This window comes from Lonchura striata, chromosome 16 (assembly GCF_050655825.1).
Source record: "Lonchura striata isolate lonStrDom1 chromosome 16, ASM5065582v1, whole genome shotgun sequence".
Taxonomy (NCBI): Eukaryota; Metazoa; Chordata; class Aves; order Passeriformes; family Estrildidae; genus Lonchura; species Lonchura striata.
Window position 1 is genome coordinate 2,778,215 of NC_140718.1, and position 26,541 is coordinate 2,804,755.

At 52.5% G+C, this 26,541-nt stretch overlaps 1 protein-coding gene across 1 annotated transcript in view; it reads right to left on the reverse strand.

The window, feature by feature from the left end:
- Positions 1-1,453: 1,453 nt before the first annotated feature.
- LOC146765920 (uncharacterized) overlaps positions 1,454-26,541 on the reverse strand; it is a 29,175-nt gene continuing 4,087 nt past the window's right edge. Inside the window, exons 3-11 of the mRNA XM_085593656.1 lie at positions 26,337-26,471; positions 26,015-26,086; positions 4,952-5,042; positions 4,335-4,449; positions 4,023-4,163; positions 3,652-3,828; positions 3,423-3,519; positions 2,353-3,027; positions 1,454-2,174 (exon numbers count right to left, since the gene is read on the reverse strand). Coding sequence (XP_085449782.1) covers positions 1,888-2,174; positions 2,353-3,027; positions 3,423-3,519; positions 3,652-3,828; positions 4,023-4,163; positions 4,335-4,449; positions 4,952-5,042; positions 26,015-26,086; positions 26,337-26,471 — 1,790 coding nt within the window. The 3' untranslated portion in view covers positions 1,454-1,887. The remainder of the gene's footprint in view (positions 2,175-2,352; positions 3,028-3,422; positions 3,520-3,651; positions 3,829-4,022; positions 4,164-4,334; positions 4,450-4,951; positions 5,043-26,014; positions 26,087-26,336; positions 26,472-26,541) is intronic.

Genomic DNA, 26,541 nt, shown 5'->3' on the forward strand with positions numbered 1-26,541 from the left:
CCTGAGCCCTGCTGTGGCTCTGGGGGAGCAGTTCAGTGTCTCCAGGCCAAATTCCAGAGGAATAATGTAGGAATCCATCTTTGCCACCCAGCTGTGATGTGCTCAGACACGGGCTAGGGATGCACTGAGGAACTTCAGAGGCTGCTTTTGATGATAAATGCACATTTTGCCTGGGTGGCGGGACTGGCTAACCAGCTGTATGCCTCACTAGAGAGCTCATTTTGTTATTAATCAGGTGAAATGCCAGGGGTTGTGTGAGAACCCCGGGCTTGGTCTGAGGTCTCATGTGGTGGTAAAGTCTCTCCTCCAACCCATGCTTCCGAAGAAAAACTCCACAGCCTCTTGTTGTTCGGTCTCAAGGCAGTTTATTGCTAGTTATCTAAAAGATTTTCTTCTCGGGCTGCAGCTGTTTGGTCAGCGGCCCAGGCAGAGACACACACACACACTGACACCCTCTCTGTCTGCTATCTTCTTCTTCTCTCCCCCCGCCCAGGGCTGCTGCTATCTTTTATATGATATATTACGTATTACATGTTTACAGTTTTCCCCCAATACCTACTACCTATATTACAAAGTGCTTTTCTACTCTAAACCCATCCATAAGTGCCAGCATCACCAAGAACATGGAGGCAAGGAAGAAGAAGGAGGAAGAACAGGATCAGCCCACTTTCCTCCATCTTAGAACTTCTGACCCCCATGTACAAAGTGAAAACCGCCCTGTACAGGTGCTAAAACCCTCCCCTGTACAATACCAAAAAATTTTTCCCTCTACTTTGTAACTACTTTTACTATACTATCTAACCCTTTGTTCCACCTCCAAAGTGGGTAACTCATTCCATGGCTCAAACTCAAAATCACAGCTGTTTCCAGCTGCCTGCCAGGGTGTAAAATGCTTCTGACCAAGGCCTGGAACCTCTAAAAATGTCTGAGAGGCATTTTGAGTTCCAACATGGCTGGGCCTTCCTTAAGGCCCTGACAGAGATAAGATCTTTGACCTTTTTTCTTGTTCCCCTTTTTTCTGTAATGTATTTTCAATAATTTGTTGTGTGTTTTTCTAGAGGAAGCGTTCCAGGTGGGGCCCAATCTGGATCAGGAAGTGCTTGGGAGCAGCTGCGGCGTGGATGGGCCGTGCCCTTGGAGAAGGCTGAGGACATCGTTTGGGACCAGCTTTTCTTCCAGCGGGGGATGGCGTGAGGTGGGTCCTGTCTGCTGGGGATGGTGGGATCAGAGCTTTGGGGAGATGGCAGCGAGCACAGGAGCGTCCTGCTCTGGGCAGCTGCTGAGGGCTGGAGGTGCCGTGGCTGGCTGCAGGCTAGGCACATGTCCTGCCCTCCTGCTCTGCTCCCAAAGGCAGCAGTGATGGGCAGCTCTGGGCACAGCTCTGGCACGACCAGCATGGCCTGGGCACCACGGGCGGCTGGGACAAGGGGACAAGAGCCTTCAGCTGACGGGGCTTTCTGGTTTCTCTCCTTGCAGCCTGGCCAACCTGCCCGGCAGCAGCGCCGCAGCCCCACAGGAGCTCCAGAGGAGCCCCACCAAGAGGCACCGGGGAGTCCTCAGCAATCCAGCCAGCAACACACGGGCAGGAGGACACGGATGGCACTTCCTGCCTGGGACAGGGCTTGTGGCCATCTCCAGGCACCGCTCTCACAGAGATCCCCACAGCTCCAGCCCCTGCCCATCTGCTCTGTGGGCAGCACAAAGGCTTCGGCAGAACCACCAAAGGCCAAGGGGCTTGTGGCCATTTTCCCTGCAACCCTGCAAGCCTGAGCAGCTTGCTGAGCCCAGGAACCCTTTTCTCCCTCTTCCCCTAGGCCCTGCAGAGCCTGGGCAGCAAAAGAAAGATCCTGGGAGTCTGTCTATTGCAACACATCCTACATTTATACGCTAAAGAAAAACAAAAAGAAGGAAAGAACAATCTTGAGGAAATGAAACATTCCTGCTGGCTCGGGTGGCCCTAGCAGACAGAGCCCCTGGGATCTCTGCAGAGCTCCAGCAGCACAGCCAGCCGAGCCCCGACAGACGAGGCCGTCTCCTCCATGCCCTGCGGAGCCGATCATGCAGGCTGCCGAAGATGGAAGAAGGAGCTCTCTCTGCTTCCTGGAGGACGTACAGTGTTTGAATTGCCAGGCTTCCGACGGGGACGCTGATGTCATTTGCCATGCCTTCAAGGGCTGAAAGAGAGAAGAACAGAGCCAGGGTCAGTTCCCGCATCTGGGACCCGAGTAGACCCCCGTGCCAGGGCCATCCCAGCCGGCTCTGGCCATGGCCAGCAGGGAGCAGGGACCAGCCGGATCAGCCCGAAGGTGCTCGCCACAAACCCCCCGCTGGCAGCCTGTTGCCCTCACTCACCCTCAGAGATGAGCTGGAGCTCTTCCTTCCTCCCCCTGAGGTGCCGCCCGGCCGTCCCTGGGAACACAGAGCCTGTCAGCCCAGCGGCACAGCTCCTGCCAGCGGCGCTGCCAGCCCTGGGGCCACACGGCCTCCTGGCCCGGCAGGGCTCAGCCCGGGCCCTCGCCGCTCGCTGCCGCCCCAGGGCACGGCTGCCAGAGGCGCCGGGCCCGGGTGGCGCTGCCGGGGCAGCAGGCGGGGCTGGGGCCGAGCTGCGGCGGGGCGGGGAGGGAGCCCGGGCTCGCGGCTCACCCAGGAACCTGACGGCCGCCTCTCGCAGGGGCTCCTGTGGGCTCTGCAGGTAGGGCAGGGCCCGGCGCAGGTGCTCGGCCGCGCTGCTGCTGTCCTCTGCCAGCTGCAGAGAGCGGCAGCAGGGAAGGGTTGGCGCGGGCTCAGCCCCTGGGCCGGGCGCTCCCCGCGCCAGCCCCGGCCTCCCCTGCCCGCACAGCCCTGAGGCGCGGCCAGCAGCCGCCGGCGCCGGGCTCTGCAGGGGCAGAGGGCCGGCTGCTGCCCGGGGAGCCGCGGGGCCGCCCCGCAGCCCCGCCGGGCCGCGGCTCCATCGGCACCCGGCTGGGCCCGCAGGAGCCTGGAGCAGAGCCCGCGGGCCTCGGGCTGCAGCAGCGGGCAGGGGCACAGCTGCCAGCCCGCACACCGAGCACCGCGCTCAGGGGCTGCTCCGGGCTGGGGCTGCGGCTTCCCGGCCCTCCTTACCAGCCACTCCGCCAACTTCCACAGCTTCTTTCTCTTCACCAGTTTTTCAAGATCCCTCCTCTCCAAGAGCTCGGCCGCACGAAGGAGCGTTTCCTGAGAAGCCTGGAGAGCAGCAGAGACACGGAGATGGCCCCAGAGCCCAGGGCACAAGAGCTGTGTCCCTGTGCCAAAGCCTGGAGGAGGCTGCAGCCCGCCAGGCGCCAGGGCAGGAGGCAGCCCAGCCCCCTGCCAGGGGAGCAGCAGCAGCCCACGAGTCCTCACCTCTGCCACTCGCTGGTTCTCATCATGGCAGTGGAAGAAGAGTGGCAGCAGGCTCTGGCGCACATGTGTCTTCATAGACTCTTTTTCATTTTCCTCTGGAAAAGTCACCAATGTTCGGAAGAGCAGTATGGAGAGCAGCTGCACCTGTCTATTGTCCTGTATGAAGGGAAAAAAAAAGACCTCAGCATCGGCTGCATGGGGCTCAGCTTGGTGCAGGCCTGCAAAGCCACAGGGCACAAAGTATCTGGGCAGCCGCCAGTGTCCGTGGCTGGGGGCAGTGAGCCTTACGTGGTCAAGGAATGGCAGGAGCTCCTCAACCAGCTGCAGTGGGATGGGGCTGGGTATCAGCATGTCCTTGTCCAAGATGATAAAGTTGAGGAGCATGACTGTCATTCTAACTATCTCCTCATCCGCATCCCACAGGAGCTCCACAAGACTTTCAGTCAGGCTCCACATTTTTTCTCTCTGTGAGGAACACAAGTTTGTGAAATGCCATCCTGCTGCCGCAGGGCCTAGAGACCAAAGGGCTGTTCTGAAGCACTTGGGCAGCTGAAGTGGGAGGCAGGAGAGCTGGGAGCGGCTGGCCCAGCACCCAAAGCCCAGCCAAGCCCAAGCGACTGCATTCCCGAGCGCAGCCTCTGCCCCTGTCCCCTTCTCACCATCGAGGGATCGTTGATGAGCTCGAGAAGGGCCCTGAGCGCCAGGTGACGCCTCTCCTTGCACTCGCTCCTCAGGTGCCTTGACAAGATTTGCAGGACTCTGTTAGCACGGCGTTTACTCAAGTCCAGGCACTCGAGGACCTGAAAGGCACAGGGCAGTGACAGGAGACCGGCCAGCAGGAGCCCAGAACCGCACAAGGCTGGGCCCAGGCAGCAGCACAGGGCGCGGGCTCCATCCCAGGCAGCTGTGGCTACGAGAGGGCAGAGAGCTGGGAGGCAGCTGAGCGAGGCAGCGCTGGCCTTCAGGCTCACCTCCACAAGGAACACCAGGGAGGGCAGCTCCCAGCGTGGCTCCTGTGTGCTGAGCAGCCGGAGCAGGTAGCGAGCGATCCGAGAGCACAAGGGGATGGAGACACAGGACATCTCCCTGCCAGGAGACAAAGTAACCAAGACTGTGGGCCAGGGGGACAAACCTCTCCCAGGACTGACTCACAGAGGTCTGGTCTTTCCCCAGCATCCTGCAAGGGCCCCTGGGCTATTTGGGAGGCGGCTCCTTGTGGGCACCCTCCTCTCCCAGCCTTTTCCAGTCTGTTTGGCTGTCCCTCGGTGACAAGGCCTTCTGGCCCATGACCACGGGGACTGTGTGGGGCACCCTAGGCACAGAGCACAAATGTCAGAGGCAGCAGGGTGAAGGGGGTCTCACTTGGCCAGCAGACCCACAGCATAATGGTGGGTGTCAGCACACAGCAGCGTGTCCCAGCCACACTTGCGTTCCATTGCCACCACCACATCCTCATACTGCATTTGGCAGAGCAGGGACTTCAGGGTCTGCACTGCAAACCTGTGTGCAGAGCAAAGCCCAGGTCACGCTGGAAGCTTTGGCTCCTGCCCAGGGATATGGCAAGGACAGGAGAACTGGGATGGAGCACCTGTTGGGACTGGTGGCAAGGCCGTATTGCTGCTGACATCCCTTCCAGAAGGTATCAACTTCCTCTGGATTATCCAGAGTGCTGAAGAGCACTTGGAAGAGCAGATGGACAAATAGGCGGGGGAAATACGCGGTCACAATATGTGGGACACAGGGCTCCTGGAGGATCTTCCACATCACCACAGTTGCCTGCAAAGGACAAAGGCCCTCGTGACAGCGCTCAGTGCCGAGGTGTCCGTGAGACAGGGCCCAAGCACGGGAGGGAGAGGCCCGGAGAGATGCAGGGGCAGCACCAGGCCTGGTGGCCCTAAAGCTGCCCCGAGGCCAGGTTTCAGCCCAGCGCCTGAGGCAGGGAGATGCAGTGGGGGAGGGAGGATGGAGAGGTGGCCTTGGGGCTAGCAAAGGCCAGTTGCAGAAACTCACAGCCAGGACAAAGACACCCGTTTTGTCCCCATCAGAGGTGCACGTGCTGTACTCTGGCCAGCTCCCCAGCACATCGAGGAGTATCAGCTGCACCGGCTCCACAGTCCTGGACGAGCACATGATGCTCTTCCACATGGTCAAAGCAGCTCTGTGGGGTCAGAGCTCTGTCTCAGGGGGGGTCTAGGACACAGCATTGTGGCCTGGGCAGCAGTGGGGACCTGAGCTGGCTGCCAGCGCTGCCTCTGCCCACTGCCCCTCACCAGCAGCACTCAGGCAGCCCAGCCCTGTGGGGACAGGCCCTGAGGGGCAGTGAGGGAGCATGGCAGCAGGCGTGGGGGCTGATGTGCCAGGGCTGGCAGAGGGAGCAGCCAGAGGGCCCTGGGACTCTCTGTTGGTCAGACACCTGGCACAGGCTGTGCAGGCTGATGGGCTGGGGAGCCCTGAGCCCTCTGGGCAGGTGGGCCCCGTACCTGTCACAGGATGGGGCCACACGCAGGAGCGTCATTACTACGTCAGCAGGCTGTTCTTTGGTGAGATCCAGCAGGGTCCTGTCCAGCCTGTGCTCAGCAAACTGATTGGCCATGAGCCACTGGTGGATGTACCTCACCATGGCAGGCACCTGAAGAAGGCAAGGGGAGACTTGGAAAGCTGCCAGAGGGAGGAATGTCCCCAGCTTCCCCAGAGAAGTGCTTCCCTTGCCACCACACTGCCATGGCCTCAAAGGCTTCCAGTGACCAGCAGGCATTGCTTGGGAGGCCAAGTAATTCCTGGGAGGCTCAAACCCTGGCCACAGGCTGCTTACTTGCTTTGCATTGGAAAACCCTTCCTCTACCAGCATATCCAGCAGGGCAGCACAGGTCTTCGTTTTGAAGATGTGTGAATATGCTCTGAGTCCTGTGCCCATGGTAGTCTCTTCCTCCCGAATCCTCTTAATGAATTTGCAAATCAGCTGTAGAAGAAGGGCAGGAAGGCAGGGATGTTCCATGGAATTCTCCAAGCGTGGTGCTCGGCTGACCGGTGCCAGCAGGCCCAGCCCAGGTGGGGATGGCTGCAGGTACCTGCGCTGTTCTGCGGAAGCGACCCCGGGTGGGGTCCTGCTCTTGTGTCTGGTCCAGGGCTGCATCTGGCAAAGAGTGAGCGCAGCCAGGGCTGAGGGGCTACGGGAGAGGCCGGAGAACACAGCCCAGCCCTGCGCTGCCCAGGCAGGGACAGCCCCGGGATGCCCCAGGTGGATGGAGCACGGCCACTGCGGGGTGTCTGCCCGGGCCCCTCTTCTGTCCTGTCCATGGGCATGGCCCCAGGGGATGGGATAGGATGGGATGGGATGGGATGGGATGGGATGGGATGGGATGGGATGGGATGGGATGGGATGGGATGGGATGGGATGGGATGGGATGCGATGGGATGAGATGGGATGCGATGGGATGCAATGGGATGCAATGGGATGCAATGGGATGCAATGGGATGGGATGTGACCAAGCTGGCTGCAGCCCAGCAGCCCAGCTCTGCCACTCACCCTCCTGCAGATGCTTGAATGGCACCACCTCTTCAGTCTCATGCGCTGGGGCAGCTCCAGGGCCTTCTTCCTCTTCCTCCACCCAGGCCAGCTTGGGCACTCTTGGGGGTCTCTGCTCCATGTCAGTGACTGGATTTGTGGCTACTTGCAGGAGAGATGCCTCGGAAAAGCTCCGATTCAGCAAGTCCTGCTTTCGTGCCTGGAGGGCACCTTCAAGAGAGAAACCTCAGGAAGGCTACAGGACAGCAAGTCCTGCACTCTGTTCTCGAGGGCTCCTGCCACAAGGACAGGAGTCTCCTATCAAGGATGGTGCTCTGGCCTCGAGGGCACTGGCGGCAGGGATGGGAGATGCCTCCGAGGCACCAAGTCCCACGCTCTGCCCTGGAGGGCACCTGCAGAAGAGAAGCCTCGGGAAGGCCACGGGTCAGCAAGTCTGTGGTCTGGCCTCGAGGTCAGCTGCAGGAATAACACCTCAGAAAAGCTCTTGGTCAGACATGAACGAGTGCGCTGTGTGGGGGCTCCTCACAGCACTGCTCTGTCCCGTCCTGTCCTCTCAAGTGCACGGAGCACTGTGGCATGGTCCTGTCACCAGCAGCTCCTATGTCACCATGTGTCACAAAGGGCCCTTTGACACGCTGTTCCATGCCATGGTGACCATGCTGCATGTGTCACAAAGGGCCCTTGCACACACTGCCCCCTGCCCTGGGGCCACCCCCTGCCCACCCAAAGTGGCCCAGGTTGGAAGGAATCCCTCACCGCAAGTGTCCAAGACAGCCTGACAGGATCTTTAGGAACAACTCAGACCATTCTTACTTGCCAGATTCTTCTGTGCTCCTTCCTGCTGGCAGGAACACCTGGAGCAACTGCTGGCAACACTTGGTCTCTGTCAGAAGCTCTCACTCCATGCTGAAATTATTTTCTCATTGAAGGTATTGCCTTCAGCACAAAAACAGCAGCGAAGGCACAGAAGAATCTGGCAAGTAAGAATCCTCAGTTCAGGAAAGCTTTACTTCCCATTGCTCAACTCAAGGCGTTCCGAAACATTGCAAACTTCCCAAATTAATTGGGATAGCCTGAGGACATGAAGATTTGGAATTTTGCTTCCCATCTCAAAGCAGCAACTCATTTGCCTTAACCTCATCCATTGAGGGTCACTTTCCAGAACATAACACTACACAAAAAAGGGCAAAACCAAGTGCCATTCTTTGGTTTGCAAGTGGTTTTCTATGAAGGGATGATAATATCCTAATTATCTTAAGGAATAAAAGCTCGCAAGAAATGAAAGTCCACTCAGTGTTACAAAAGTAGCCCAAATAAATGAATAAGAAAGGAAAAAGGGTTAATCCTCCCCCTGGTAGAGATATCTAATTGTCCAGTAAAGTACAGCTCTCCCCTCTTGTTCCTTGCAGGAGGATCAGGACCATGAAGAGGAAAAATCACCAATATTCTTTCTGCCCTCCGTAACCAAAGCTGTGGCAAACCACAGATGCTGCCTTCAAACTTACTCAAATTCCAACCTAGACCTCTCACCTTCCAGACAACTCCTTCTCCAACACCCCACCACCACCAGCCCCTCCAAACTCCCACAACAGAAGCCCTCAACACCCTTCCAGGAGCCCCAGCTGTCCCGGTCCCGCTGCAGAGCTTTCCCTCCCTCCAGCAGACGCCCTGGTTCCCTGCACGTGCCGTGGGATGGCACTCAGGAGGATCTGCTCCAAGGCCTTCCCCTGGAGCAAGCTCAGGCTGCCAGGCCTATGGATGCTGGATCATCCTTCCCACCGAGCCTTCCCGTGCACGGCTGTTCCATCTGCACCTTAGGGCTCAGCTCAGACTTCTCCACCTAACCAGGAGTGTTGCAGCGCGCTGTGCGGGCGTGCTGGGCAGCTGCGGCAGGGGCGCAACCGTCCGCCTGCGAGCTCTGCAATTCCCAGTTATCCGCAGGTCTGGCGCAGGGACAGACAGTGATGACACGGGTCTTGGTGTAGAACAAGATGGATTTATTCCTGGGCTCCCGACAAAACTGGGGTGGGGGTCGGGGTGAACAGAATTTTTTATGCAGCAGCTCAGCAGGAGGGGTGTAGGAAGGTGAAGCAATGAGGATGTGGTAAGGGAGGAATATAAGGTGGGACAAATAGCTTATGAGCCTATCAGGGAAAATGGGGGGGGAATAATACAAAGTAATGAATGGGGTGTCGAGGGCATCAAGACAGACACAGAACTCTCTGGAGAAAGGGGTAAGGATAGGGAGGATTGACAACTTGGAAGGGAGGAGGTTAGGGAAGGGCTTGGGAAAACTGGCAACTGGGAAAGGGAGTGGATTAGGGAGGGGAAGGGGGGCAAACATGGATTCAAAGCAAAACACACCACAATATCTCCCTGTTTCTTTTTACAAAAGAGAGGAGAGTTCTGGGCTTCAAAACAAATTAATGAATCTATTATATAACATATCATCTACATAATCTATCATATAACAGATTTTAGCATATGACAAATTATTACAGCAACAGAAAAGAATTCAATACTTATCAGGAAAAAATGAACTCATGACCATAACACATGGGGTAAGGATCTTCTTCACATAAGAAACTGAATATGAAATGTACTAAGTTATTATATACGGAATCAGGGTCGGGAGTAGGAATTGCAGCGGAATGATCTTGAAGTAAGACTGGGCTTGAAGCATGAATCACCGAGGAATCTGGAGGATCTGGCTTTCTGGGGTTCCAAAGTGATTTTGGAGGTCACTCCTCCTGTAGGATGTGATCAGCGAATGGAGATGTGGTCTTGCTCATTTTATTTTATGCAACTGTGGGTATTAACTGGACAGAGTGAATCCTCTCTCTATAATATATAATTTAACAAGCAGATTATTTTAAAGTATCAAGAATATAATGAACAATTTTTTAGTCAAGAAATTTAGTTGGAAATTTGGAAAAGTGGTTAAACAAAAATCAACAAAGATCATGAAGTTTAAATAAGGTCCAAAGGTAAATTAATTAACTCTTTTTCCAAAGTGTACTGTGAAAACTTTAGAACAATATTGAAATGAAAAGGAACACTTGGTAGGGTATAATTAAGGAAATGGATGGGGAACTTGGGCAGTCACTCTTGAATAATTTTGTTATTATATTCATTCAATTGTTTATTTTTATTCAGATTGTAATAGTTTGTTTTTTTTTTTACTTTGGACCGTTTTTTCCTATGTGATCTTTCTTTTTACAGGTGAAACAAATTTTTGACTTTGATGGGCAAACACTTGCCTCATGTCTCTTTTTTCTATACTTAAAACATGTTTTAAATCGTTCTTTTTGGTTCTTTTTTTCATTTATCTTAACTGTGGAAGCTTGTAGGCTAATGATCTTGAACGGTTTCTACAAAGGGTCAGGGGCTTTGGGAAGATTCTTCCAAAAATTAAATACCAATTGAATTCATAATTGATTCCGTTCATAAGAAGAAATATTATTACTTTGGCGACTGCCACAAGTGTTATGGGCTATCGGTAAGGGGATGGACCTGGGCACTGCCGTCCTAGGGAGAGACAAAATGGAGGATTCCAGGTCTGGGTTTCCAGCTCCACCTTCCTCCGAAGGAGGTCCCTCCATAAAAGAGGGTGATCTCCCAAGAAGGAGGGTCCCCTGACGGGAGGCCCCATAGGCGATCCTCCCCCCAGAGGAGGAGCCGGAATAAGGAATGGGGATGGTCCAACCCCACCTTCCAACAAAGGGGACTGGCCTCCGACACACAATTCCTGTAGGGGCCTCTGCGGAAGGGGTGGGGCTGGCAGGAAACTTGGGGCCAGAGAAGAAGGGTCAAGGCAGGAAAGTGGGTTCCAAGCTGCGTGGCCAGCGTCACCTTGGAAAGGAGTGCCGGGTGCACTGCAGTTCCCTCGAGAGCTCTGAACAGTGTCTGCGGGGCGCTTGGGATGCTGTGGCCAACACCATCCCCAAGGGAGGATAGGGTAGGGTTTTGGGAAGTCCAAGGGACAGAGGGTACAGGGAGCTTCACAGAAGCCACAGGGGAACTTACAGAGGGCTGTGTGACATCACAGAGATGCCCATGCGATATCACAGAGAGCTGTGTGACGTTACGGAGGCGTCAGTGTGACATCATAGAGATGTCATTGTGACATCAGAGGAGGAGGTTGTGTGACTTCACAGAGAAGTCAGTGTGATATCACAGAGAGCTGTGTAACATCACAGGGATGTCCATGTGATATCATAGAGAGCTGTGTGACATCACAGATATTGTTGCAACATCACAGGGATGTCCATGTGACATCTCAGAGAGCTGTGTGACGTCACAGAGATGTCAGTGTGGCACCTCAAAAAGATGTGTGACCTCACAGGGTCAATGTGACATCACAGAGGTGTCAGAGTGACATCACATAGATGTCCTTTTGACATCACATAAAGATTTGTGACCTCAGAGGGTCTGTGCGACATCACAGCCATCTAAGTGTGACTTCACAGAGGCGTCAGTGTGACATCATAGAGATGTCAGTGTGATGTCACAGAGATTAACAGGAAGTTCTGTGACATCACAGAGATGTCTGTGTGACATCACTAAAAGCCCTGTGACCTCACAGAAATTTCAGTGCAACATCACGAAGAGCTGTGTGACATCACAGAGACGTCCATGTGATATCACTGTGATCTGTGTGACGTCACAGATGTGTCAGTGTGGCATCAGAGAGATGTCACTGTGACATCAAAGGAGGAACTGTGCAATCACAGAGGAGTCAGTGTGACATCAAAGAGAATGGTGTGACATCACAGTGATGTCAGTGTGGCATCACAGAGAGCGGTGTGACGTCACAGAGATATCTTTGTGACATCTGAAAAAGCTGTGTGACATCGAAGGGTCTCTGTGACATCACAGAGGTGTCAGAGTGACATCACAGAGATGTCTTTGTGACATCACAAAAAGCTTTGTGACCCCACAGGATCTGTGCTACATCACAGCCATATAAGTGTGATGTTACAGAGAGCTCTGTGTGACATCATAGAGATGTCATTGTGACATCAGAGGAGGAGGTTGTGTGACTTCACAGAGAAGTCAGTGTGACATCACAGAGAGCTGTGTAACATCACAGGGATGTCCATGTGATATCACAGAGAGCTGTGTGACGTTCTGGAGGTTTCAGTATGACATCACAGAGAAGTCAGTGTGATATCACAGAGAGCTGTGTGACATCACAGATATTGGTGCAACATCACAGGGATGTCCATGTGATATCACAGAGAGCTGTGTGACATCACAGAAATGTCAGTGTGGCATCTCAAAAAGATGTGTGACCTCACAGGGTCACTGTGACATCACAGAGGTGTCAGAGTGACATCACATAGATGTCCTTGTGACATCACATAAAGATTTGTGACCTCAGAGGGTCTGTGCGACATCACAGCCATCTAAGTGTGACGTCACAGAGGTGTCAGTGTGACATCATAGAGATGTCATTGTGACGTCAGAGGAGGTTGTGTGACATCACAAAGATGTCCGTGTGACATTATAGACAGCTGTGTGACCTCAAAAGGTCAATGTGACATCACAGAGATGTCAGTGTGACGTCCCAGAGATGAACAGGAAGTTCTGTGATATCACAGAGATGTCTGTGTGACATCAGCAAAAGCCCTGTGACCCCACAGAAATTTCAGTGCGACACCACGAAGAGCTGTGTGACATCACAGTGACGTCCATGTGATATCACTGTGAGCTGTGTGACGTCACAGATGTGTCAGTGTGGCATCTGAGAGATGTCATTGTAACATCAAAGGAGGATCTGTGCAATCACAGAGGAGTCAGTGTGACATCACAGAGATGTCTTTGTGACATCACAAAAAGCCTTGTGTTGGAGGGTGCCGCGGGAGACAAGACTCATGCTATCATGATCATCAAGTCTCAGTTTATTGTAACAGATTACACAGTTTATATATGTTTGTTAATTAGCTCATACATATTGCAAAAGCCGAGCTCATGATTGGTTGCTATGTGACTTGTACTATTATCTTAAAAGTATCTTTATGATCGATACATGCCTGTCCAGCTGGCCTTGCAGCTAGAACAGCTTAGTACTTCTTTGTTCTTCTCTATCTACTTCTACATACCAAGCAGTTTCAATATCCTGCTTTCTGCACACCATCTACTCTTCAGGGCCATGCGAACTTTGCAGCAGTCACGTAGCCCTCCCTACTTGGATAAATTTTACAATATCATGTCCCTTGTTGTTCAACCATTCCTCTGTCAGGCTCTCTTCATCTCCCCCGTTTTCCTTTTGTACAAGAAGGTGTGCATTCAGCATTTTTTGCAAAAGCTGCTGCATTAAGCCTTGTAAGCAAGTAAACACACAGGGCAAAACACACAAAAGTATCACAATTATGCTTAGAACTATTATGTTATATTTGATGATGTCCCTCAACCATGGTCCGATCCCCAATCCTTTCAGCCAGCCTTCTAAGCCCAATCCGTCCTCCACCTTCAACTGTTGAGTTAGCTCGGTCAATTTTCGTATTTGCTTATGGATAGATGTAGAGTGATCAGATAAGTTCATGCAGCACATTCCTTCAAATTCCTCACAACCATGACCTTGGGCTAGCAATAGGAAATCTATAGCTGCCCTATTCTGCAGTGTGGCATGTCTTACTGAGTCTACGTCCAAAAGCAGGTCACTTAGGGCCTTCGATGTAGCGTTTGTGTGTTTAGCTAACCAGCATCCCAGCTTGTTGAGTTGAGCTAATGCTCCTGCTGAGGCAACACCAGGCGCTAGGAAAGAGGCAGCAATAATAGCCTCAGGGGACCAAAATCTAACATTATCTTGACATTTACTGGCAAAGTCATGTACACTGCGTCGCAATCTGCTGCCATGATGACGCCGAGCCATGTCTAATATCATTGACGTGTTGGGTGTCAGCAATGACAATCTTCCTAACGAACAAGGGCCTCCCTTTATTTTGGAAGGTATGCCAGCCCAAGCTCTGTCACCACAAATAAAGAATATTCCTCGGGGCAAAGAAAGCGGATTATTTGTTGACTTTGAAACCTTTTTGGCCGTGTACTGACACCAGATACTACTGTTTCTGTAAATTGGCAAAGTGGAATTAACGACAATTGCAGACCCATTGATTCTCTGTTGCTTGCTTGTCCAGTTAAAGTACAAACAGCAATCCATGCCAACTGCCCCCAGTAGCTCTAGCTCCTGGGGTTCTGCCGGGGCGATCAGTAAGTAGGGCACCCACCTGTCCCAATTATCTACAGTAGTATTCAAATTTAAATTATCACAAGTTGGAACACGTGTAGGACATGGCCATGTATCCAATGGTAGACCGACTAGGCAGGTGGAGAACGGATTGCCTGGGGAAGATAAAGCAAGACAGATGGACTCTTGCCCTGTTAGATTTGCCATTGTGACCCATACATTTGTTTTAGGTTGAGGTGGGACGTATGCCTGCACACTTAGCAGCACGGCTGCGACGACGAAACCTCCTACACTGCGTGTCCCATTCCTCTGGGTCAACTTGCCACTGAATGGGGATGCCGATACCATTCTGACAACAGGAATCTATAATCCCTGTCCTTTTAACACCTAGAATTTTCTTTACTAAGTGCTGTACCCTCCAAGCTAGCCTTCTTAATTCCAGGTCTTCTGTATTTTCTATTAATCTCAGGCTCTCGCTGATAGGCTGACCTGTTAGTTGTGTTAAAGCGCGCTGTGGTGAGTCAAAGCTCCACTGGCGCTGACAGGTAAGACACCAGAATGCAGAGGTAAGGTGGTGCTGATGAATCCACCAACGATGAGAGCACCCTCCACAATATATTTTTACCCAAGATTGGTGGTCATAACTATTGCAAGTCAAGCAAGCAAGCGGACAAAAGCGGTCAAAGTCTCTAGCTAAATGAGGCAAGAGGCAGTCTTCAACTTCTCTCTGCGAGTCAAACAGGAACTTAGTCTGAAACTCTTCTTCTAGATCATACAGGATCCTGGAGATCGTCCTCTGTAGGCGCTGCCTCCTCCTCTGCTCCGGGCTGGTCATTGGTGGGCCGCACCCACTTAGCTGGGACCCACACAGTACCTGCTGGTGTAGAAACACAGAGATAGCCCCTGCCCCAGTATAATACTTTGGCTGGACCTTGCCAAATTCCTGGTTTTGGATCTCTATACCTGACTACCATTTGCAGAGGGGTAGGGGCTTTAGAGGCAAAATGAGTAATTGCTGCGGGTAACCCCCCATCTCCAAAAATACATAAGTGATGAAGCACAAACAGGCATTTCAATAACCTATCCTGCACGCTGTATTTTTCAATGTATTTTTCCAGATATTGTTTAAGAGTTCTATTGGCTCTCTCTACTATTGCCTGTCCAGTAGGGGAGTTTGCAATCCCTGTAACGTGTGTGATGTTCCATGTTTGCATAAAGCGGGCAACACGTTTACTGCAATAAGCAGGGCCATTATCAGTCTTGATCTTCTGAGGCACTCCCATAACCACGATACAGCTGCTGAGATGTCGCTCCACATGAAGGGCCCGTTCTCCTGTCTGAGCAGTAGCCCATATGTAATGGCTATAAGTATCAATAGTCACATGGACGTACTTCAAGCGACCAAAACTAGGTATATGGGTGACATCCATCTGCCAAAGTTCATTAGCTTGCAGGCCTCGCGGATTTACCCCTATTCCCAGGCCCACTCCTCTGTTGTGATGGCTACATATGGGGCAAGCCTTAACAATAGCTCTAGCTTCTTGTAGTGGAACTGTGGCATTACATGAGAGCTGTGTGACGTCACAGAGATATCTTTGTGACATTTGAAAAAGCTGTGTGACCTCAAAGGGTCTCTGTGATGTCACAGAGGTGTCAGAGTGACGTCGCAGAGATGTCTTTGTGACAACACATAAAGTTTTGTGACCCCACAGGGTCTGTGCTGCATCACAGCCATATAAGTGTGATGTCACATAGAGCTCTGTGTGGCATCATAGAGATGTCATTTTGACGTCAGAGGAGGATGTGTGACATCACAGAGATGTCCTAGTGACATCATAGACAGCTGTGTGACCTCACAAAGTCAATGAGACAAAACAGAGATGTCAGTGTGATGTCACAGAAATATCTCTGTGATATCACAGGAAGTTCTGTGCCATCACAGAAGTGTATTGGTGACATCAGAAAGATGTAAGTGCGACATTCCAAAATGCTGAGTGATGTCACAGAGATTTCAGTGTGACATCACAGAGATGCCCATGCGATATCACTGTGAGCTGTGTGACGTTATGGAGGCGTCAGTGTGGCATCATAGAGATGTCATTGTGACATCAGAGGAGGAGGTTGTGTGACTTCACAGAGAAGTCAGTGTGACATCTGAGAGAGCTGTGTAACATCACAGGGATGTCCATGTGACGTCTCAGAGAGCTGTGTCACATCACAGAGATGTCAGTGTGGCATCTCAAAAAGATGTGTAACCTCACAGGGTCACGGTGACATCACATGGGTGTCAGAGTGACATCACAGAGATGTCATTGTGACATCACAAAAAGATTTGTGACCTCAGAGGGTCTGTGCGACATCACAGCCATCGAAGTGTGACGTCACAGAGGTGTCAGTGTGACATCATAGAGATGTCACTGTGATGTCAGAGGAGGTTGTGTGGCATCACAAAGATGTTCGTGTGACATCAAAGACAGTTGTGTGACCTCACAAGGTCAATGTGACATCACAGAGATGTCTGTGTGACGTCACAGAATTGTCACTGTGATATCACAGGAAGTCCTGTGACGCCCCAGAGATGTCTGTGTGACATCCCAGAGATATCTGTGTGACATCACTGAAAGCCCTGTGTCCTCACAGAAATGTCAATGCGACATCACAAAGAGTTGTGTGACATCACAGAGATGTCCATGTGATATCACTGTGAGCTGTGTGATGTCACAGATGTGTCAGTGTGGCATCATAGAGATGTCCATGTGATATCACTGTGAGCTGTGTGACGTCACAGATGTGTCAGTGTGGCATCAGAGAGATGTCATTGTAACATCAAAGGAGGATCTGTGCAATCACAGAGGAGTCAGTGTGACATCAAATAGAATTGTGTGACATCACAGTGTTGTCAGTGCGGCATCACAGAGAGCTGTGTGACATCACAGAGATATCTTTGTGACATCAGAAAAAGCTGTGTGACCTCGAAGGGTCTCTGTAACATAACAGAGGTGTCAGTGTGACATCATAGAAATGTCATTGCAATGTCAGAGGAGTATGTGTGACATCACAGAGATGTCTGGTTGACATCATAGACAGCTGTGTGACCTCACAAAATCAATGAGACAAAACAGAGATGTCAGTGTGACGTCACAGAAATATCTCTGTGACATCACAGGAATTTGTGTGACATCATAGAAATGTATTAATGACATCACAAAAATGTAAGTCTGACATTCCAAAAAGCTGTGCGATGTCACAGAGATTTCAGTGTGACATCACAGAGGGCTGTGTGATATCACAGAGATGCCCATGCGATATCACAGAGAGCTCTGTGACTTTATGGAGGCATCAGTGTGACATCACAGTGTTGTCATTGTTTCATCAGAGGAGGAGGTTGTGTGACTTCACAGAGAAGTCATTGTGACGACTGAGAGAGCTGTGTAACATCACAGGGATGTCCATGTGATATCACAGAGAGCTGTGTGACATTCTGGAGGTGTCAGTGTGACATCACAGAGATGTCCGTGTGATATCACAGAGAGCCTTGTGACATCACAGGGTCACTGTGACATCTCAGAGGTGTCAGAGTGACATCACAGAGATGTCTTTGTGACATCACAAAAAAATTTGTGACCTCACAGGTTCTGCGGGACATCACAGCCGTCTCAGTGTGATGTCACAGAGGTGTCTGTGTGACATCATAGCGCTGTCTTTGTGACGTCAAAGGAGGTTGTGTGACATCACATAGATGTTCGAGTGACATCATAGACAGCTGTGTGACCTCACAAGTTCAATGTGAAATCACAGTGATGTTAGTGCGACATCACGATTGTTGCTTCTCTTTCGACTGCCACTTTGCTCTCAGGGGTCACTTGCTGCTGTTCCCCGTCCCTCCCCGGACCCCGGGACCCTCCGGCTAGCTGTCCCCTCTGGGGCCGGGGTTTTCCGCAGTCCCGCTGCCCTGAGTTTACCAGGCAGCGTCTGGGTTAGCACGGTCCGAGCTGCGGCGTTGCCTCAGTTGCCGCTAGGATTTGAGATAAAGAGACCAAGAGAGACCAATGGTATGCTTGTCCAGAGAGATTGTATTGCCTGAAGCGTTGCAGGGACCAAAGGCCCTGGGCTATTGCCCTGGTACAGTTTTATACAGCAAAATTAAGAGATAAGGTCTTAAACAATGGAGACAGTGTTCAGCTAACGCACATCAAAACCACCACAGGGGCCAGGTCCAATGGGAACTGCTCAGGGGTGGGAAGAAGGGGGTTTACAGAGGAGTGCTGAAGCAGGACTTTCCCGAAACAGTGGAGCATACATAAATGTATCTTTGACCTCAGTTTACCATTCCCAAGGCCTTTCTAATACAATGGGGCATACATTAATGTATCCTTTTCCCAGTTTACCATTCCCAAGGCCTTTCTAAAACCTTCCTCCACGCTACCATGCCAGCATGACAACCGCAGGGGGAAGGTGTGCCGTGGCAGAGCAGAGACTGCCCGGCCGCCCAGCACAGTGCTTTTGCTTAATAATGCTTGCTTAATAAATTCATGTTAATTGATTTATCTATGATTAGCATCTCCAATTGAATTTGTCCATAACACACCTGACTAGAGAAATGAAAAAAAAATAAAGTTGGTATATTATCCAACACACAAGTGCAGTGCAAGCTCCCGGCTGCTGAGTCTCAGGAGAAGGCTGAGGGAAATGCACCCACTACATCCCCTCTGCCACTCCCTCGGCATCTGGTGCTGAAGTTTGGATGCCTGCAGGGGTTGCTTGTCTCCTCTGGGTGTGTTCTTCCTTCCCTCTGGGAGGGCCTTCATGGAAATTGGTTCCATTTCTCCTGCAGACCAGAGTGGCAGGGAGTCACTGCAGGCTGGTGATACTCTGATACAAGGAAATGGGTGTGCATACAAACCAGGCTGTGAAAAGCCAGTGTCCATAAGGGAGCCAAAGGAGCCCTGCATCTTTATTTGAATAAAGGGAGAGAGTCCATGGGGACATCTGCTGCTGGGGTTTTCTCTCTCAAAGTTTTGGAGGACACAGCCCCCTTTTAAACTCCTGGCCACGTGCTGCCCTCTTCCTTTCCCCACTGGCTGGGGTACCAGGCCAGGGGACTGCAGGGACCTTTGTACCTTCTTTTCCTTTTGCAAGGTATTAGTTCTGGTCTCCATCCAAACTGTAATAGATAGATAATGAGATGATTGGCTCTCGCAATTAAGGGATGAATATTGTGTGAATCTTAAGAGAAGCTTTATTGATGTAGAGTTATGTTATTCTGATTTGTTGTTTAGATGTTCTCTGTTCTCCCCACAGTCCCCTTCCCCCCCCCCCCCCGTCCTCCCCCCCTCCCTATTGTTCCCACCAGACAGCCTGGGCTGTACAGGACAGGTAGAAAGAAGGCGTGTGTGGTATTCACATATCCTTTGAACAGTGAGAGACACAGACTTTCCCAAGAAAATCCTGGGGAAGGCTGTGAGAAAGCTCAGAGAAAGAAGAAAACCAATTATCTTCATTTGCTGTATCTGTTGTTTGGCACATGTGGAATGTATTATGGAGATTGTTTAGCAAAGAGGGATTTCTTCCTTGGACTCTGGTGATGGTGTTTTGATTTCATTTGACCAACTGGAGCCACTCTGTGTTGGACTGTCTCTAAAGGTCACGGGTTTTTCTTCACTATAGCAGTAGTATAGTTTTTAGTATCATGTAATATAGGACAGCTTAATAAAGATTTTGCTCAGCCTTCTGCAAACATGGAGTCAATGCACGTCATTCCCTGCGGTGGGGGTCCACCACAATAGGTGTTGACATATACCCCTTGCATGGGAGAGTTAGGAATGGAACAGCTTGTTGCTGTGGGGACACAGCATGACAACACCTGACCTTCAAATGCAGCTACAATAAATAAATTTCACCAATAAAGGGCAAAGAAGGATTGACTGACAGACTTTGGGAGGGGCCAGGGGTGGCTGATGCACCCTCCAGCAGTGTGAAAGGTGAAGCATCAATCTTGAAGATGAGGCAGCCACCTGGCAGGCAGCCATGGGGCAGGGAGCCTTCCCAGGCCTATTCTTCCTTATTAATCCTTCTCTTATGTTTTTGTAAATGTTTAATAAACGTTTTCAAAATTTTGATGTGCACTGTTGTTTCTCACAAAACCCAGTCCTAAGGTGGGATGGTCGTGTTACTCCTGCCAGGAATGGGCTCCCTGCAGTTCCAGCTGTTCTGCAGCCTGTGCTTTTCCGTACCCTGCTTTGCTCTTCAGGTGGCAGATGCCTTGGGCAGGTCACTCCAGACACACGAGAGTGCCAGGGTAGGCCCAATCCCTAGAGCTCTCACAGAGCTGTGCTTGACTCCAAATTAGGTAAGCATGGAATGGACTTTAAAGAGTAGCACATCTGCAGTTTCAAGGGATAGTAAAGCCAGTGCTGCACTCTGAGAAGTAAGTCCACAGTCGGAGTTGTTGATGTCATTTAACTAATTTGCAGCTCATTCTGGTGATGATGATGATGATAGTACCATAGAGCATTTACTTTTGTTCTTCATCCCCCAAATAAAATGGTGCCATTCGGCTTCTGGAGAAAAGAACTCTCAAAGGTGCAGTTTGGCAGTCATGGAGGCAGAGGTTGAGGAGAAACAGATATGCCCTTGGTGGGATGCTCTGGTGGGCTCCAGCATTTAAACAAGCTACTTGGATACATAGACTCGGACATTTTCAATGCTAAATGGCTGCATTAAATGGTTTTCCAGGCCTTATGCTGGCCAGAAAGCTTTTAAAGCCCATGGGAGTTTAGCCTCCATGAGAAGGGCAGCATCAGTTCCTGTGCCAGGTGAGACATAGCATTCAAAAGCTCAGCTTGTGTCTAGAGAAGCCACCAGCCTAATGTAAGCAAGGCCAGAAAGCTTCTCCAGTCCTGCTGAGCGGGTGTGGCAGAGCTGTTGTGTTTTACAGCAGCTCCATGGCAGAGCAGCAGCTGCAGGAGAGGGCTCAGGACAGGCTTGGGGGGAGTGGGGCAGCCGGAAGCAGAGCAAAGCCCCTGCTCTGTGACTGAGGCACTTTGTGCAGAAGCAAACAAAGATGGTGACTTGAAGAGATTCCTGCTGTGCTCAAAGTTTGCCTCTGAAGACTGAGAGGTGAGCTTGTCCAGAATCCCAGAAAAAATCAGGGAAAAGCTTTTAGGTTAGTTGTGATCAGGCACAAGTGTCCAGTGGGAAAAGAGCCTCTGAAGCAGGCTGTGAGTCATAGGGTGTCTTAGTTTCAAGAAGAGCATAGATTAGCAATTAAATACAATTTTAATTTTTATTTGAGATGTGTAAAAATATTCTAAGTTTTTCTGAATTCTAAAACTACATTGAAAAATATAGAACTGCTGTGGGAAAACTAACAAAATATCTGGAGAATTCTCTAAGAAAAATATTCCTACATTTTGCAAAATGAAAAATAAACACAGTAGCTGCTGGTCTCAGGAGCCCGAAGCCCAGCTGAGCCTGCCCAGCACTGGCTGTGCCCAGACAAGCAGCTCCGCCAGTGCTGGTGGTAGCAGCCAGGGACCAGAGCTGAAGCTCAAAGATGCTGCTGGAGTCAGGCCCTACCCTGGCAGGAGGGCTGCACCTCCTGTCCTGGCTGGACACCAGGGCCAGCACCTTTGGGGACAGAGGGCTCTGTTGTGGGTGGTGGCAGCATGTCCCCAGCAGTAAGTGATTAATGCAGCTCTGGAAGGGCTGTTGGAAACTGGCTTGGGGAGGGCTGATGACAGGCACAGGTCTCCATGGCTGAAGTCCTTGTCAGGTCTTGTGAAGCTGAGGAGGCGCTGCTGTGGAGAGAGGAGTGTCTGAGGCCCCAGCTGCCAGTGGCACACAGGGACCCTCGTGCACAGCAGGGCCCAGAGCTGGCAGGGCTCCCCAGCACGGCTGGAGCGGCTGGCACACCTTGGCCCAGCTGCACAGCTGCCCCTCGAGGCCCCGGCGAGCAGGGGACGGCTCTGGGCAGCTCCCTGGCCAGGAGCGGCCCCCGAGCGCCTCTGCCTTTCAGGGGCCATCTCGTCCCCGCTCTTTCTCCTGCCCACCTTGCTGTGCCTCTGCCCTGTGCCCCTGGGGGCTGCTCCTGGCCAGGCAGCCTCAGGGGGAGCCAGCACTGGCTGCAGCCCCAGCGGCCCCCCAGGACAAGGCCCAGCAATGAAGAGGCCAAGGAAAGCACTGGGCAGCAGCAGAACCCTCAGCAGAGTGCTTTGGACAGCCATGGACTGGCCACAACTCCACTGCAGCCTGACTGGAAATGTTGCCCATCTACATAAGACTTTTAAAAGAAACTGTCTGAGGGAAAGATGATGAAAACACTCACCGTTTTCTCTTCCAGTAACACCAGATTCCAACACAGGGCAATATGAAGATAAGCTCCAGAAACAGCAGACCTGCAATTAACTGTAGCACACAGTGTGTTTCCCAACAGCAACCACTTCTGAGGCTGTTCTGGGCATCGGGAACAGGTGTTGTGGGGCCGGCTGCATCTGTGGGAGCAATGGGGAGCGTGAGCCCGCGCTGTGCTGCACTGCTGAGCTGGCAGCACGGTGGATACGGCCAGGACGTTCTCTGTTTGCCCAGAGCTGGGGCCTGCAGGCACCTTGCCGCCCCTTGGCACAGGCTGTGCCTCCCAACACAGCCCAGCAGGCCGGGAGGAGAGCCCGGGGCCAGCGCAGCTGCTTGGGCCGTGGCTGCTTGGAGGGACAGGGGCCAAACCCATCCCTGAGCAGCCCCTGCCAGCCCTGGCCCTCCCTGCCCTGGGACAGCTCCCCCAGCCCCAGGGGACAGAGCCAGGCCCTGTCAGGACCCAGTGCAGCCCCTGCCCAGCCGGGAGCCAGGGCTGGCTCTGGCCCTGGGCTGGCAGCAAGGCTCCCGCTCGGGGCTGCTCCTGTGCCTGGGGCCTCTGGGCACTCAGGGCGGCTGCGGGAGCAGCTGCAGCGGGAGGGACGTTGGTGCAGAGTCCCGATTCCCCGGGGCTGCCAACGAGCTCCAGAGGCCTGGAAGCCCAGGCGCCTCCAGCTTTGGCTGCTGCCGGGCCGTGCAAGGGCAGGGCCTGGGGGAAGAGCTGCTGCCACACAGCCCCGCCGAGGGCTGAGCCCGGCTGAGCCCGGCACAGCAATCACCTCCTGTGCCTGTGCCCGTGCCTGGCATCGCCTTCCTTCCTGCAGCAGAGGTTGGCACTGAGCCACTCCTTCCTCTGGGATGTGCCTCCTTCTGCAGAGATGTTTGGTCCATTACTTGGGAAAGGAAGAGAGACAGCTGGATCAGATGGGACCATCCACCATTAAGGGAAGAGGCATTTCAGGCGGCAATGCTTTTCAAAGTCATGGTTAAGGATCAGAAATACATCCTGGAATTGGCACTGGGCCAGGGCCATCCCTCCTTCAAGCATCTGCCAGGCCTGAGCAGAAGTCATAAGGGGATGGCCCAGGACGAGGCCACACACGTGCGTGATTCTGTCCTGGTACCTGCAGCGACGCCCCCCTTGCCAAGCTATGGGCTCTGAGCTGGCAGCTCTCACAGGGGGAAAGGCCTTGACCTACCCTCAGCATCTCCCAGAGGCTCAATCCTGAATGTGGGTTGGGAAGCCAGATCACTTTCACTATCAGGGTTATCTGCAAAGAAAGGCAGGACAGAACATCTCCTGTGGCAATGTAGGAGATCCTCAGGCTGCACCCAAGGCTCAGCCCCGGGGCACAGCCCTGGGCTTGGCCCCTTCCCTCTCTGCTCTTCTCTGTGGCTGCACAGAGGCTACGGAAGGACACTCTGGCATTGCACACAGGAAGAAAACTGACAGCTAAATGCTCCTTCCTCCCACTGACAGTGATCCTGTGGGATCACTCAGGGTTTGAGAAGGGAGCAGGGCAGGGTTTCTTAATCTCAACAACCTTCAGGCTATTAAGGGAATGGCACATGATTGAGCTCTTGCAACATGGACATTGATTGTTCTTTCAGGAATAGGGACATTGAGAATTTGTCTTCAAAATTCTCCAAGGATTTCAAACTGTCTTGTGCTAGGCCTCCCAGATAAGCCATGTCACGATCCAAATCTAGACAGAAACACAGGCCAGAAGCATTTCCATGGTGTTCTGGGGTCTCTCTCTGTCTTTGGGAAATGTGCACTGCAAGAGGTCAGGTTAAGCAGTGGGTGCCAGATGTGAATGGCCACGGCCAAAGCTGCAAAGGGGCCTGGAGAGCCCTGCACTGGCTCCTGGTCACTCTCCACCCTCTTTGCAGGCCCTGTGCTACATCCCTGGAGGGGTTGCTGAACCTGCCCGGGACCCATGGTGGTTCTCTGACTCGCACAGAGGAAACCCTCACTAATTTCCTGAGGAAATGTGCAGCGGGCAGTGCCACAACTATTCCTTCTTGCCTATCTCTGCTCAGTCCGCTCAGACCAGCCAAGGAACAGTCAGACCCTCTCACACAGGTCAGGCCCTTGGAGAAGAGCTTCTGCCACACAGCCTCACCAAGGGCTGTGGCCAGCACAGCAATTACCTCCGGTGCCTGTGCCCATGCCTGGAATTGCCTCCCTTCCTTCAGGAAATGCTGCCTTCCATAGAGCGTCTCTGTCCATGCCTTGAGAAAGGAAGAGGCACAGGTGAATCAGATGGAAGCATTACACATCAGGGGGGTGGAAACTTCAGGAGGCAATCCTTGTCAAAGACATGGATAAGGATCCGGAAAAGTCCCAGACTCTTGGGACTGTGACAGGGCTCTCTCTTTTCCAAACCGCCACCCCTCCTGATCTTCTGGGGACTGGGAAATTGCAGGGGACATCAGGGTGTGCATGGCCCATAGCGATATTGGGGCTCCCTGTCAGCTGTTGCCAAATGCCTTCCTGCAGAATCTGGGGAGAAGCTGCAGCCAGGCCAGCCTGGGAAACAGCCCTGCAGGGCATGAGAGCAGCAGCGCGGCAGTGAGGCTGCCATGGATCCCTTCCCGCTGTGCCAGGCACGGCCTGTGCAGATGTGCAGGGAAAGGCCCCGGCTGCTGCGTCCCAGGGGATGGCCTAGGAAATGCACCCACCTTGTCCTGCCCGCAGCATTTCCTTTAGAATTTGCTGCATGTTTTTGGATGTCTCTTGGGGTTTTTTGCGTCCTGTAGCTTTGTTCTTTCCTGTTGGAGGACCTTAGACCAAAACAATGCCATTTTCCAGGAACAGATCCCACAAAACCAGTGCTCAGCCTGTGGGATCAGCAGGGACACACTACTCACCCCTGCGATGGGAGCTGGGCTTGAGAGCAACATCCACCAAAGGACCAGGGAAAGTCCTCCCTGCAGCCACACCTGTAACTCAACAGACATAGAAGCTTCTGCCATCTCTGCAGATCAGCATGAGCAGCACTGAGATGCAGGAGCGGTGAGAGGATGGCCCAGGGCGAGGGCACACACGTGCGTGATTCTGTCCTGGCACCTGCAGCGATGCCCCCCTGGCCGAGCTCTGGGCTCTGAGCTGGCAGCTCTCACAGGGGGAAAGGCCTTGACCTACCCTCAGCGTCTCCCAGAGGCTCAATCCTGAACGTGGGTTGGGAAGCCAGATCACTTTTTCTAGCAGGTTCAGCTGCAAAGAAAGGCAGGACAGAACATCTCCTATGGCAATGTCGGAGATCCTCAGGCTGCACCCAAGGCTCAGCCCCAGGACACAGCCCTGGGCTCGGCCCCTTCCCTCTCTGCTCTTCTCTGTGGCTGCCCAGAGCACACGGAAGGACACTCTGGCATTGCACACAGGAAGAAAACTGACAGCTAAATGCTCCTTCCTCCCACTGATAGTGATCCTGTGGGATCACTCAGGGCTCTTGAAGGGAGCAGGCAAATTTTCCTGAATCCATCTAACTTCAGATGGTCTTAAGTGAAAGGGCAAATATATGAGGCCTTGCCACCTTGTCACTGCCTATTCTGACAGGAAAGGAACAGGGAGAATTTACCTCTAGCATTCTCCAACATTTTCAAGCCTTCATCCAGCAGGGCATCCAGATAATGCAATTTACGATCCCAGTCTAGAAGGGAGCACAGATTGGAACAATTTCCATGCTGTACTGGGATCCCCTTCTGCCTCAGGGAAAGGGCTCTCCAAGGGGGTTGGGGAAGGTCGTGGGAGCCTGATGTGAAAGGACAAGGCTGATGCTGCACAGGGGCCTGGGGAGCTCTGGGCTGGCTCCTGATCAATCCCCATCCACTTTGCAGGCCCTGTGCAACATCCCTGGAGAGGAAACTGGAGCAGCATGGGGTCCATGGGGATTCTCTCACTTGCACAAAGGAAACTCTCTTCAATCCCTAAAGAAAACTGCAGCAGGGAGTGCTGCAAATATCCCTTCCTAACTCCCTCCCTCCCTCCCTCCTGTCCTACCAACTGCCCATCGTCCTTCTGCTGGAACAGCTCCTCTGCCACAACGGGAGATGGCAGAGCTTTTACAGGACATTCTGGAGCCTTGCTCTCCCCCTCTGTCTTTTC